This window comes from Sciurus carolinensis, chromosome 1 (genome assembly GCF_902686445.1).
Source record: "Sciurus carolinensis chromosome 1, mSciCar1.2, whole genome shotgun sequence".
NCBI lineage: Eukaryota > Metazoa > Chordata > Mammalia > Rodentia > Sciuridae > Sciurus > Sciurus carolinensis.
Genome location: NC_062213.1, coordinates 41,149,591 through 41,163,266, shown reverse-complemented (window position 1 = coordinate 41,163,266; position 13,676 = coordinate 41,149,591). Strand labels below are relative to the sequence as shown.

The 13,676-nt window shown below is 37.8% G+C and overlaps 1 protein-coding gene across 3 annotated transcripts in view; it reads left to right on the top strand.

Moving 5' to 3' along the window:
- The window catches only part of Cpq (carboxypeptidase Q), a 441,859-nt gene extending 435,323 nt beyond the window's left edge, over positions 1-6,536 (top strand). For all 3 annotated transcript variants that reach the window (XM_047566009.1, XM_047566014.1, XM_047566018.1), the window contains exon 8: positions 6,028-6,536. In XM_047566009.1, the coding sequence (XP_047421965.1) occupies positions 6,028-6,191 (164 nt within the window). In that variant the 3' untranslated portion in view covers positions 6,192-6,536. The remainder of the gene's footprint in view (positions 1-6,027) is intronic.
- Positions 6,537-13,676: the final 7,140 nt, after the last annotated feature.

Genomic DNA, 13,676 nt, shown 5'->3' with positions numbered 1-13,676 from the left:
GCCATTAATTGGGGTAATAGCTGAGTTTTCTTTTCTATATATATATATATATTTTTTGCTCCACTAGCTTGTGTTATGTTTAACAGCATCATGGCTGAACTCCGCAAAGGATGAAAGAATAAGAGGCAAACACAAATTCTACTCCAGAGCAAGGAGTTTGGGAAGTAGGTAGAGGCAAACCTTTTCATGAAGTTTTAAAAATGTGGGTTGAGAGAAAGTCCTGATGCAGTGAAGTTCTGAGGAGTGAGTGTCCAATCTCCAGGACAGGAAGTGGGAGAAGAAAAGAGAACCCCGCCTGGAGCTATGGTGCATGCCTATAATCCCAGTGGCTCGGGAGGTTGAGGCGGGAGGATAGTGAGTTCAAAGCCAGCCTCAGCAACAGTGAGGCACTAAGCAACTCAGTGAGACCCTGTCTCTAAATAAAATATAGAAAAGGGCTGGGAATGTGACTCAGTGGTCAAGTGCCCCTGAGTTCAATCCCTTGTACCCCACCACCACCAAAAAAAGAAAAGAGAACCCTGGCAGTGTGGTTACTAGACGTTCATAGAAATGTACCTCTCATTCCCCAGAAGGGTATTGAATGCAACAATAATCATCTTTTTATAATACATGGTTTATCAGAAGGCAAAGTAAGGAAACTTCTCAGAGGTAAGAAATGATAAAGGGAGTATCTACAGAGGTAAAAACACTGTGGAACCCAGAATTTTTGTGCCAATTCCTGTTTGCCTAGAGCAAGGACTGTTAAGAAGCAGTGAGTTCACCTAGAACAGGTGCAAAATGTGGGGCTGCTACTGTCCTCATGTAATATATTAATTAACTTTAGACTTAGTAAGATAAATACATGACATCTGATTTCTAAGGTCTACGCTAGCAGAATTGAAATAAACTGTAACTTCCCAAAGACTGGGGGTGGGATATGAGAGAATGGGAGAAAATCAACCCAAAAGAGGCAAGAGAGAGAGAAAAAATTTTTGAATTAAAAAACACAATAAGCAAATAGAAAAAATTAAGATCATATAAATCAATCCAATTTAACAATAATCACAAACTGCATAAATGGATTATACTCTGCAGCTAAAAATCAAAGATTCTTAAACCAGAGTTCAAAACTCACCTATATACTATTCATAAGAAAAATCCCTAAGAACATCAGGACAGAGAAAAACTGAAAGTAAAATGAGGGGGAAAGGCATAGTAGGTCCACACTCCACAAATTGAAGCAGATGTGGCTATATTAAATATTAGGAAAAACTAGTACTAAAATGTGTAGACTTCAGTACAAAAAACATTCTGATATGCAGACAGGGTCACACATTAATAAAATTTCAATTTACCAGGAAGATAGAATTCTATATTTATATATCCCTAAAAGCATAAACTTTGAAATATATAAAAAGGAAATTGATAGAACTACAGGAAAAGGAAATATATCCAAATCCACAGAGGGATATTTTCACACATCTCTCCCAAAATTGATAAATCAGATAGACATAAGTCAGTAAGGAGCTAAAAGGTTTGAAGATCTCAATTATCAAGCTCAAGCTAATGGACACACATGGAGCCCGGAGAGCACATTCTTTTCATGTAGTACACTTGAAACATTTATGAAAATGGATCAGATTATAAGCCATGGGGCAAATCTCAGCAAAATTCAAAGAATCTGTGTCATCCCACCCACCTTGTCTAATAGTTACATTAGAAGTAAACAATTAAAATTAAGTTAGAAGTTAATAACAAAATATCAACAAAGAAACCCTGTACTTTTTGAAAATTATTTTTTAAAAATATTCTAACTCTTGAGTCAAAGAAAAAAGTCAAACTAGAGGTTAGTAAATATATATGTAAACATATATATATATATATAATTGAACAATCATGAAAATATCAATCAGAGTAAAGCTAAAGCAATGTTAAGGGAAAGATTGCCTTATTGCTCATGTCAGAGACAAAGGAAATCTGCAAAATAATAAACTGAGGATTCAACACAAGAAGTTAGGGGGAAAAAAAAACGAAGAAAGACGGGAGATAATAAATCTAAGAGCAGAAATCAATGAAAGAAAATCTACTACATAATAGAAAGTATCTGAAAGCCCCAAGTTGTCTTTTTTTTCTTCAAAAGATCAACAAACTGCTAGCAAGACTGATGAACTTTTTGAAAAGAGAGAAGGCATTGATAATTCACATCAGGAATGAAAAAGAGACATCACTATAGGTCAGCAAACATTGGCAAAAATACAAACAGGATATTTTTGACAACTCTTTGTTGATTATTTTGAATATTTGGTGAAATTCATAAATTCCTAGCAAAAATGTAATTTCCAAATTCAATTCAAAAAGAAGTACAAAATCTAAATAATCCAATAATCACGAAGGAAATTAAATCATTAGTTAAAATTGTTACCATAAAGCAAGCGTCAGATTTATGTGGTTTTATAAAAAGTTCTACAAAATAATCAAGAAATAAATAATTCTAATCTTAAACACTAGCTATTCCAAATGTAGGCAAAGAAGAAAGTTCATTTTATGAATCAGATATACCCTTTTTACTAAAAGCAGATGGCCACAAACAGAAAAGATGAGTTTGTAGAAATGTACAATTTTCAATAACTCCAAAGGGTATAAGCTATCAAGGAAAGAAAACCACCAAACTGTACAAAAGTTCGTACTATGAAATTTTTTTAAAATGACAGAAGACTTAAGTAAATAAAAAACATGCATCAGCACATCATTTTTATTGATGAGAATACACAAAATCCTATGATGTAGATGTAGAATGATGTAGAACTCTCCCTGAATAGACACACGAATGAATACAATTCTGGGCAAAACCCCAAAATATTTTTTTTTTTTGTAGAATGTTAAAATGATTCTGACATTTATCTGGAAAAGCAATGCTTTAGAATAACCAAAGCAGTGGGAGAAAATCTTTGCCAATCATACTGCAGATAGAGCACTAATCTCCAGAATATATAAATAACTCAAAAAACTCTACACCAAGAATACAAATAACCCAATTGACAAATGGGCTAAGGAAATGAACAGACACTTCACAGAAGAAGATCTACAAGCAATCAACAAACATATGAAAAAATGTTCCACATCTCTAGTAATAAGAGAAATGCAAATCAAAACCACCCTAAGATTCCATCTCACCCCAATTAGAATGGCGATTATCAAGAATACAAGCAACAACAGGTGTGGGCGAGGATGTGGGGAGAAAGGTACACTCATACATTGCTGGTGGGGCTGCAAATTAGTGCAGCCACTCTGGAAAGCAGTGTGGAGATTCCTTAGAAAACTTGGAATGGAACCACCATTTGACCCAGCTATCCCACTCCTTGGCCTATACCCAAAGGACTTAAAATCAGCATACTACAGAGATACAGCCACATCAATGTCGGTAGCTGCTCAATTCACAATAGCCAGATTGTGGAACCAACCTAGATGCCCTTCAATTGATGAATGGATCAAGAAACTGTGGTATATATATACAATGGAATATTACTCAGCCATAAAGAATGATAAAATTATGGCATTTGCAGGCCAATGGATGAAATTGGAGAATATCATGCTAAGTGAGATAAGCCAATCTCAAAAAACCAAAGGACAAATGATCTCGCTGATAAGTGGATGATGACACATAATGGGGGGTGGGAGGGGTTAGTGTTAGGGTTAGAGTTAGGGTTAGGAAGGGGGCAAGAATGGAGGAAGGAAGGACTGTATAGAGGGAAAAGAGGGGTAGGAGGGGTGGGGGGAAGGGAAAAAATAACAGAATGAATCAAACATTACCCTATGTAAATTTATGATTACACAAATGGTATGCCTTTACTCCATGTACAAACAGAGAAACAACATGTATCCCATTTATTTACAATAAAAAAAAAATAACCAAACCATTCCTGAAGAAGTAGAAGAAGAAAGGGGTGAGAGAACTTGCCCTGGTAAATGTCAAGGATTAGCAGATAACAGCAGTGACGATGGTGTGGCTTCACCACAGGGATCAACCAGCAGACCACTGCAGCAGAATTAGCCCCAAACGAGCCTTCCCGTTTAAGGAAACTTGATACGTGGCAAAACCAATGCTGCCGGTGAATGGGGAAGGAGGATGCACTAGTTGATAAATGTTCCTGAACACCTGAAAAAGAAAAGTAGAAACCTACCTCCTATCCTGCACAAGAATCAATTCTAATTCTAGATAGATGGAAGATCTTAAAAATGAAAATCCAACTCTAAACATTTTAGAAGAGAACATAGGAGAATTCTGATCGTAAGGTAGGGAAGCATTTCTTAAATAAGTTGTGCAAAGTGAAAATCATAAAGGAAAATTCATCAATTTAACTACACTGAAAGTAAAAGCATTTATTCATCAAAATATATCCTAAGCAAGGGGGAAAAAGTTAAGTCACAAATTGGAAAATAATACATATGCAAGCTTAATGCCAACATAAGATTAGTATCACAAATGTATCAAGAACATATCATATCACAAATCAATAGAAACAAATCAACTGAAAAATTGTCAAAAGACCTGAACAGGCATTTTACAAAAGAGAAGATAAAATTACTAAGAAGTGTATATAATAATATGTGCTCATTCTCATTAATAATTTTTTAAAAAATAATGAAGTAACATTTTACACTCATCAGATTAGCAAAACTTACTTTGATAATACCGAGTAATGGAGAGAGTGTGAGACAAGAGGAGGACTCCTGTGAGGACGGTGGAAGAGTGAATTGAAAGGTAAATTGAATACCCACCTACCCTGCAGTCTGGCAATTCCACTTTTACATTTTGGTCCCAGAGAATGTTGATGGCAACCTATAATAATACATAACTAGAAAAACCTAAATACCCGATGTCAGGAAAATGGATAAAGACAGTGAGTAGAAAAAAGAAATGATAACAGTTAAATTTTACATATGTTTTGAGTGAAAAAAGCAAGATGAAGAAATACATCTGCAATCTGCAGTGTATGGTTCAAAAGCTGGCAATATTATTGTTGTTATGTGTGTGCAGGGCGAGGGGGAGGTGATTAGCACACATGCAGGACAGGACCATGGGAATCTCTGCAGGAAAGAAGGGGTCTGCAATGGGAAGTAGGAGGATAAAAAAAAAATGGCCTTCAGGAATACTGGAAATATTTTTCTTGTGTAGAATTATGGACATGTGTGTACTTTTTATATCGTCACCCATGGTAATATACATTTTTGTTCTCTGCAGTCTTCTATATGTATGGTGTATTTCATAATAAAACAAACTGCTAGAGGCTAAAGAACTGTGACTATCCACAAGATGGGCCTAGTAGATTTTCAAGGATGAACAAGACTGGAAATTTCCCTGAGGCTCTGATTCAAGGCTGAAACTAGTGAAAAGTGAGAAGAAAGCTTTTAAGTGGGGCAGAGACTCCTGCTGGTGCCCTTGGAGGTTGCTGGGGATTTCACGACTGCAGGAAGTAAAAGAGTGATTTGAGAAGGAAACTTGAGCAAAAGAGTATTGACTTCCTTTTGTATCCAGGAAGGGACATTACTTGCACTCCCTCAGACACAAAAGAGATGCTCTTTTATAAATATGAAGACATCTGTATCAGTTACTCATACAAATGAAAGTTTATTTTCCTTCAAATGGCAGGGAGTCCAGAGTGGGCAGGACTGTTTGTTGGTTGGTTAGCAGGTAGTTTCTCAATCCAGACTCTTTTGTTTTTCCACTCTGCCATGTTGAGCTGGTGGGCTTTTTGCCCCTGGTTGCTCCTAACTTCTCATCTGACTTTAATGCAGCATTAGAGACATTTTCCCAGTTCTTCTGTCAGCAGAACAAAGGCTTTCCATGAACTCTGCCAGCACCTGCTCCTCATATCATCATAGTGAGAATGTTGTCATTTCTTGCTGCGAGAAAACCTGGGAAAGTACTTATTTTTCCACCGCAGCCAGTATAGTAGGAGCAGACAAAGGGAAAGGGTAAGGGTAGCCGTGGTTTCTCAGCAGTCTATCACAATATTCCACTCAGAATCCTTTCTCTTTTCTCCCTAGGAGCCAGTCTACGTGATGAATTATATAAGTATTTCGCCTTCCATCACTCCCATGGAGACACCATGACTGTCATGGACCCAAAGCAGATGAACGTTGCTGCTGCTGTTTGGGCTGTTGTCTCTTACGTTGTTGCAGACATGGAAGAAATGCTGCCCAGGTCCTAACAACAGCGAGGAAGAAGGCACTTTCCTCCTTTCTATCCAGGAATCCTGGGTCTGCGGCTTCAAGAAACTGCTCTTCCCAAAGCAGTGTTATATGATTCATCTTCAGAGCATAGTTTTTTCATATATTCTGTTATCCTCTGTCTTGATGCTTTCCAAATTGTTTCCAGAATAAGGAATAACCCCCATCACCACACAGAATCACCATATGGAAGGGATCGCAGTAAGGGCGTTTCTTTATGCTACCTTCTAAAAATATTATTTCTACTTTGAAAATAAATGTTGAATGAATCTTTGGAAGGCCTCCCATTTTGTGGGTTTGCTTATGAATATTAAATATAATGATTGTTGTGGTTTATGTTATTTATGAAGGAGTAGAGGAATTATAAATTCCTCTTAATATCTTAATTGAATGTATGGATGCATTTGGCTTTCTAATTTGCACATGTTTATAGTATAGGAGTTTTAAATGAGATATGGAATTTTTTAATTAGCAAGAAAGAAAGATGTCCCCATTTGGAAAAAAATCAAGAATGTATAATCCAATTACCTTATTAAATGTGAGTACTAGGATCTGTCATTAGATAAATAATAATGCCAATTTACATGTACATTTTACATATTTCATGCATTTTAAGGAAGTTAGGGCTTATTTACACTTTGCTGAGATTGAAGCTGAAGAAAGGGCAGATAATATATTCACAGAGTCCTTCAGCGCAAAAGCAATGGTCCTTATCCACTCTACAGACAATCTCTACTAGCCTCTTGCGCAATGCCCAGTATTCGATAAAGAATTACAAAATATACCCAGAAGGCAAGAAAAAATAAACTCGTTGTCAGGAAAGAAAGCAATAAAAAGAATTGCCTTTCTAGGCAACCTAGAACTTGGAATGATAACTGTGATTAATGTTAAGGATCTACTGTGAGAAGTGAATGTCCATGCACAAGAACAGAGGAGAATTTCAGCAGAGGTGGAAGCTATAAAACAGAGTCAAATGCAAATACTAACATGAAAATGGCAATGACAGAAATTTAAGAATTCTTGGGCTCATCAGACTAGACAAGGTTGAAGAAAGAATCAATGAAATTGAATATAAGTCAATAAAAATTATTCAAATTGAAACAAAAAAGGGAAAATATGCTGGAATGGATCACCCGAGAACCATAAGACAATGTCAAAAGGTCTGATATACATGTCATGTAATTGGATGACAAGGAGGAGGAAGAGAAGAGGAGAGAAATAATCAGTTTTGTTAGTGATAATAGTTAAAAGAATTCAAAGACAGAGTAGAGTCATTTCTCGCAAAGTAGCAGACCAATACTCTGACTTTTTAATTCTGAAAGCAGCTAAAAATGCTAGATAACATTTGAGAATATATGAATGAAGTGATTAAAAGGTAAGGTGTGGGGGTTTCCGGGACCCCCAGCCTTGGGCATGGTCAGGATGGCACCTGGCGCTGAGCCAGGGGCAGCCAGCTATACAGTGAACAGCCGGCGAATTCCGGTGATTGGCTAGTTAACGATGTGACTAGAGCATGCCCCCCTCGTGTACCCATCCTATGCTTGCAGTTGTCCGCGTTTATCTCGTGTACTCTCCCCTGATTGGTTGAAGTGTATGTAAGCCTGGTGGGTGGGAGAGTAGGGAGGAGAAGCTGAGGAAGAGGCAGAAGCGGCGGGGGACGGAAGAAGCGGAAGAAGCGGCGAAGGCGGAGGCGGAGGTTGAAGCCAAGCTGGAAGCTGGGAGTACGCGGGAGCTGGAAGAAGCTGGGAGAAGGGAAGCTGGGAGTGCGCAGAAGCTAGGAGTAAGAGAAGCGTAGGAGAGGAACTGTGCACAATAAACTTCCAAAGCTTCAGACATTTGTCATGTCTCTCTCTGCGGCCAGAGGGGACGCGATAGTAAGGGATATTAGACAAAAGATGTGAAGCCATGTGCCAAGGGAGATATACAGAGCATTCCACCATCTTTCCCTTTGAGAAAATCTGAAGGATGAATATGGAAAACTTAAATCCCATTTTTTTTCAGACTTTCTTAGCTTAGGGAACTGTAAACAAATTCCAGATCCTACCACATTGGGGATACTAGAAAATCCCAACAAAAATGAAACCCAAAAAGATTATATCTCAGTACCACAGTGAACTAAAACTAACTCTGAGGGCTGCAAGCAGAATTACCCATGAATCAATAGATAAGTGCTGAGTAGATGATCCAAGAAATTCCCAGATACAGTTACAAAAAATATGAAGTCACAAGCAAAAGCAAAAACAAACTGGAACCATAACATTCTGAGCTTTTGCTGGCATCATCAGGAAACAGACTCCACTCTCCTGATACAAAATATATACCCCATAGCCACGCCCAATTCCCACCTCCTCCAGCCACACCCTACCACTTCAATTAATTCCATCAGGGATTAATTCACTGATTGGGTTAAGACTCTTACAACCCCATCATTTCTCCTCTGAACCTTCCCACATTGTCTCACTCGTGAGCTTTTGGGGGACACCTCACATCCAAACCATACAAGCACTGAGCCTTTGGTATCACTGAGAGACAAATATCTACCTAAAAAGTCTGTGGTTGCTGAAAATGTTTTTCAAAACCAAGGACAAAATAAAGATATTTCCAGAGCAAAAACTGAGAGAATTTACCACCATCATGCCTTCACTAAAAGAAACTTGACAAAGCATACTCCCAGCAAAATTAAATGATCCTAGAGTAAACTCTAACATGGTGTACGAGCCATCAAGGAGCCTGGATCTCAGCCAAAGGCTAGGTGTGATCTTTCAGGCCGGTGAGCAATTACAGACATGCGTGTGGCAGGCTTCCTGGGAGAAGACTGCCCTCCCCTCTCCTGGCAGTGCATAGGCATTGCATGATGCTTTTCCAGAGGGAGTTGCAGTCAATGTCTCAGGCCTCCTGGGTCAGCCATGCTCACATACATATCTGCATATTTAGCCCAGATTCCTCCATGAGGTCTCCTGATCTTATGGGTAAGGCTCTTGGCTCCACTCTGACTTTATACTTTTCCACCTCTGGCTTCCTTCTCCTACCTCTCAGTTCCATGTGCATAAAAATATCAAGAACGTTTTGTCCAGGGCTGTGAGATGCCTCCCCACCACATCCACATCTGCACCGCTTCACCTGACCCTTGTCTGGTGACAGTCTCTAGGGAAAGATAGAACATTAGGGAACTGGTGCCTATTTCTGCCTCTTGTATTCACTGAGTGACTAAGTCTTGTTACTTTCAATTTGCTCCTAGTCCTAGTTAACCATCTCAACCTGCCAGTTTGATAGCAATTAACAGGAAAAAAAAAAAGTGATAATTATTTTAAACAAATATGGGTCCAATAAAACAACAATAATAATGTGGTCTTTGAAAAGAAAACAATGTGGGGCTGGGGTTGTATCTCAGTGGTAGAGCGCTTGCCTAGCATGTATGAGGAACTGGGTTTGATCTTCAGCACCACATAAAAATAAATACACAAATAAAATAAAGGCATTCTGTCCATCTACAACTAAAATTTTTTTTTAAAAACCATATGGAAAGAAGACACTTAACTAAAAATCATGAATAAGAAGGAAAGTTATTGGAATTAATATTCTAAGGTCCTTGTAATGCTCTAAAAGAGAATATAGATATTGTCTAACTTTAGGCTTTGCTAAGTTATATATGAATGTTAAATTTTCTAAGGTAACTATAAGAAAATAGAATTAGAGTGTATAAAAACAGAACAACCCCCAACACATGGAATGAGAACAAAGGTTCAACAAATTTCACATTGATGCCTCGACCACCTAATCAACTAAAAAATATTAAGTTTGAGAAATAAGGATGACTAAATGAAATTAATAAAGGACTACTAAGTAATCCATAAGATGCAGAAGAAATCACAATTGAATTTAAAACATTTACAACTGAATAATAATATACACAAACACCTCTATATCAAAATTTGTGGAATGCAGGTAAGCAATTTGTTAGAGGCATGTTTACAATTCTAAATGCTAAAAATAAAAGGCAAAAAAAAAGACCTCATTTAATTTAAGGAGGAAAGGGAATGGCTGGGAGGGAAAGGTTTAGGCAGTAAATATGGAAACTCCCCACAGTGTGTTAGGTAGTACCATCTGTATTGTATTCTCACAAAAGGAGACAGTGATCACAAATGGAAACTTGGATTGGAAGACACCACTCAATGATTCCTTTAGTAGTAATTCCTGCCACAGTGGCCCCAGAGAAAGTCAAGGAGCTGTTTGAGTGATTAGTAGTGGTCATGTGGCTTATAAAACGGTGTCTTTCAATCCAATCCGAAAGACAGTCACTTTCAGGTTCCTGCTGGATTGAGAAAAAAAGTGTACCTTAATTCTTCAATCAAGCGGTATGAGGTGAAATTACAGGAGCATTTAGTCTAGGGCTAATTTTGTCCCTGTCCGAGTAATGCCTTCACCTATGCCTGCAACTATTTCTGTCTTTGTGTAATGTAAGTTTCCTGGTGTTATTCCTCCATTCCTTTCAGTTGAATCTTTCCCCAGTCTCTCATAATTCCCTCAAATGCATGCACCAATGAACTGGTTAGCTGAAGATAATGTAGTCAGGTAGGAGACCTGTGGATCTCTGACATCCTTTCTCTGTGTAGCCCTCGTCTCTCCAAGACCATGTCCTGTGAACTCCAGCTACCGCTGCCTCTGTGGACTTTGAGGTTCCTTCCTCACTCGTGGTGGGCTCTGCCTGGGCTTTCATCCCCCACACTGCAACTTAAAACTCTACCAAGGAAGTAAGTGAGGGTCATCACAGGCTTACCTCATTTCTTTTCTGTCTCTGGGACATGATTGTCCTTCATTTCCTGATTTCTGGTATTTTGAAAACTTCTATTTCATATATTTAGTTGGATTTTAAATTGTTTTCATGCATAAATGCAAGTTTGTTTTTTGTAATTCTTGCTTGGTTAGAAGTCACCTTGTTAGGTCACTAATTTTTGTCTAATTTCTACACCCCTGTTCTTTTTTCATCTAGTGCATTTTGACTAAATCTTTTCTCACTACTCTATTCCAGTGTGAGAGCATCGATCATCAGGAATTTCATAAACTGTCTGAAGACTGAACTATCATAAGTCTTCATAACAGGAACTATTCATTTGTTAAAAAAAAAAATAGCATATCCCTTGAGTGGTGGGCTACCTCCTGTACATCCAGCTGCTTTCTGATTTGACTGTGCCATCAAGTTGCTTTTCTTCTTCCTTTGGCTGCGTAGACTTAAGTGCAAATTGAGAAGAGAACCCCATTTAAATATTGTATAATATGAAAAGGGTGAAATCTGGAACAGAGAAAGAAAAGATTAAGGGGAAAGGAGGCTGATGGCTGATTTTGCCCTCGAAATTGCTAAGATGTGGTTTCTAAGGGTTCTAGTGTGTCTGTGAATGATCTGGAGTTTAAGTTCTCTGGAGTGTTCCACCTTCTTCTCTATAATTACACTAACGACATCAAGAGTGTTTTGAAAATTCTCATGTGTCTACCCTGCATACATTACTGTGCCACGCAGTACTATTTGCTCAGTATGCGCTGTTCATAATAATTTGAGATGCTTCCCATTTACCTTGAGTAAATATCAAACAGATCTTGATATCTATATCTGTCTCATGAAATATACATCTTCTCTAACGGTGCCCAAATGATTAATTTACAGCTATGTGATGATTAGCATAAAAATCTCATCACGACACAAGATAGAAATGTTATCACTAATTGCCATTTGAAGTGAAGAATGTTTGCTGCATAGAAATTAATGATGCATGCTCACTTCTCAATTCTCTGTTAAGCCAGAAAACCCAGGACTGTTTCTGGAACAGAAAGAAATTACCTTTGAAGTTTGTTTTTCTTTTTTTCCTCTGCCTTAGATGCTCCACAATTAACCAAAGGAAGAGAGGGAGGCAATGGTTAATGGAGTTTCGTACATAAAATGAGACAGATGAACTCAGATCTGATTCAATCAGGTCTTCCATTCAGTCGATTACTTATCTCCAAGCAAAGACCTTTTCCCTGGACAATTAGGACCTCCTGTGGCCTTGAAACTTAACAGATAAATATTCATAGGTTTGCAGCATATCCTAAGGGTGCTCAAATTCTTAGGAGAACCTGACATTCTTAATACTATTATTGGTCATTCCAGGTCTGCACACAATTATCTACAAGCTTGGTGGTCCCTCACAAATCTTTGGTTGGTTTGCCAGATTTAAAGAACATTCAGCTGTGCTTTAGACCTTCATGATAAAGTCAAGTCTGATCTAATTATTTCTCTTAATTCTAAGTATCAGTCTATCCTAGAGATTTCCCCAAGCTAAGCTTGTCTCTGATCCTCTGCTGGGCCATTCACATCATCATCATCATTATCACTAATACCCACCCTGGGCAAACTATGCTGCTAAGAACCTCACATGCATTTCCTCAGTGAATCCTTACGCAGTGAGTTGGTTCCATTTTCATGTCATTTTAGAGATGAGAAAACCTGGTTGTGTAGTTCATGAGTAATTTTTTCAAAGTCACTGAACTGATCAAATATGACCAAAATCTAGAAAATTCACATCTGAGTATCATTCCCAAACGTGCACTCTCTGGATGAAGAACCTTCTAGTCTTTACACTGTGGATAGATACAGTTTAACTGGTTCCATTTTCATTGCGAGAAATAGAAAGTGGAATTTAAACACTACCATGCTTTGATCAAGGAAAGAGGGGCCCTGCCCTGGACCCTGTGCTTTAGAGGGACCCACATATCACAAAAACACATCAATAATAAATGTATTGAGGGACACGTGGATGCTTCTGTTACCAGGGAGCTGGCATTCAGGGACAACACAGTGTGACTCAGGGCTTGACATACCCATTCAAGCTAATGCCATTTAGGCTCCAAAAAAGGGAGGTCCTCAGGTCCTGCCTTTGAGAGAAGCCAATGTCTCAATGGTGTGAAGAAAGACACTGCTGCAGAGCTTGAAGATTTGAGGAAGAAGAAAAAGCAAATTCATTAACTTGTCAAATCTTTTCTCTTAGTATGAAAGCAGCAGGTTCTTACATAATAAGGTTTTGTTTCCTGGCAGCCTCCAGCTTCTTCTGTCTTCTTGATTCTCAGCATGTTCCAGTTTGTGATTCTGAAGGTATTCATGAGTTAGCAGGGTATTAGCAACAGTTGAACATGGTGATGTTTTGCATTACTTAATATTTGCAACATTAAATAATTTGCCTTCCTTATAAACTGGAGTATGTGTTAGTTGAAGCATAATACTTCTGAAATGTAATTTCCATAACTTACATTGTCAACTTGATTGGCATGTCATGCTAGAAATGCAAATAGTTGTATTTTATAAAATTATTAATATTCAACAAACATCTTAAAATTTAAGTAGGAAATATTTTCATTTTTTAAATATTGTTTATTTTAACATCTGATATCCATTAATTATAATGTACACTTAATCCAATAATCATTAAACTATTTTA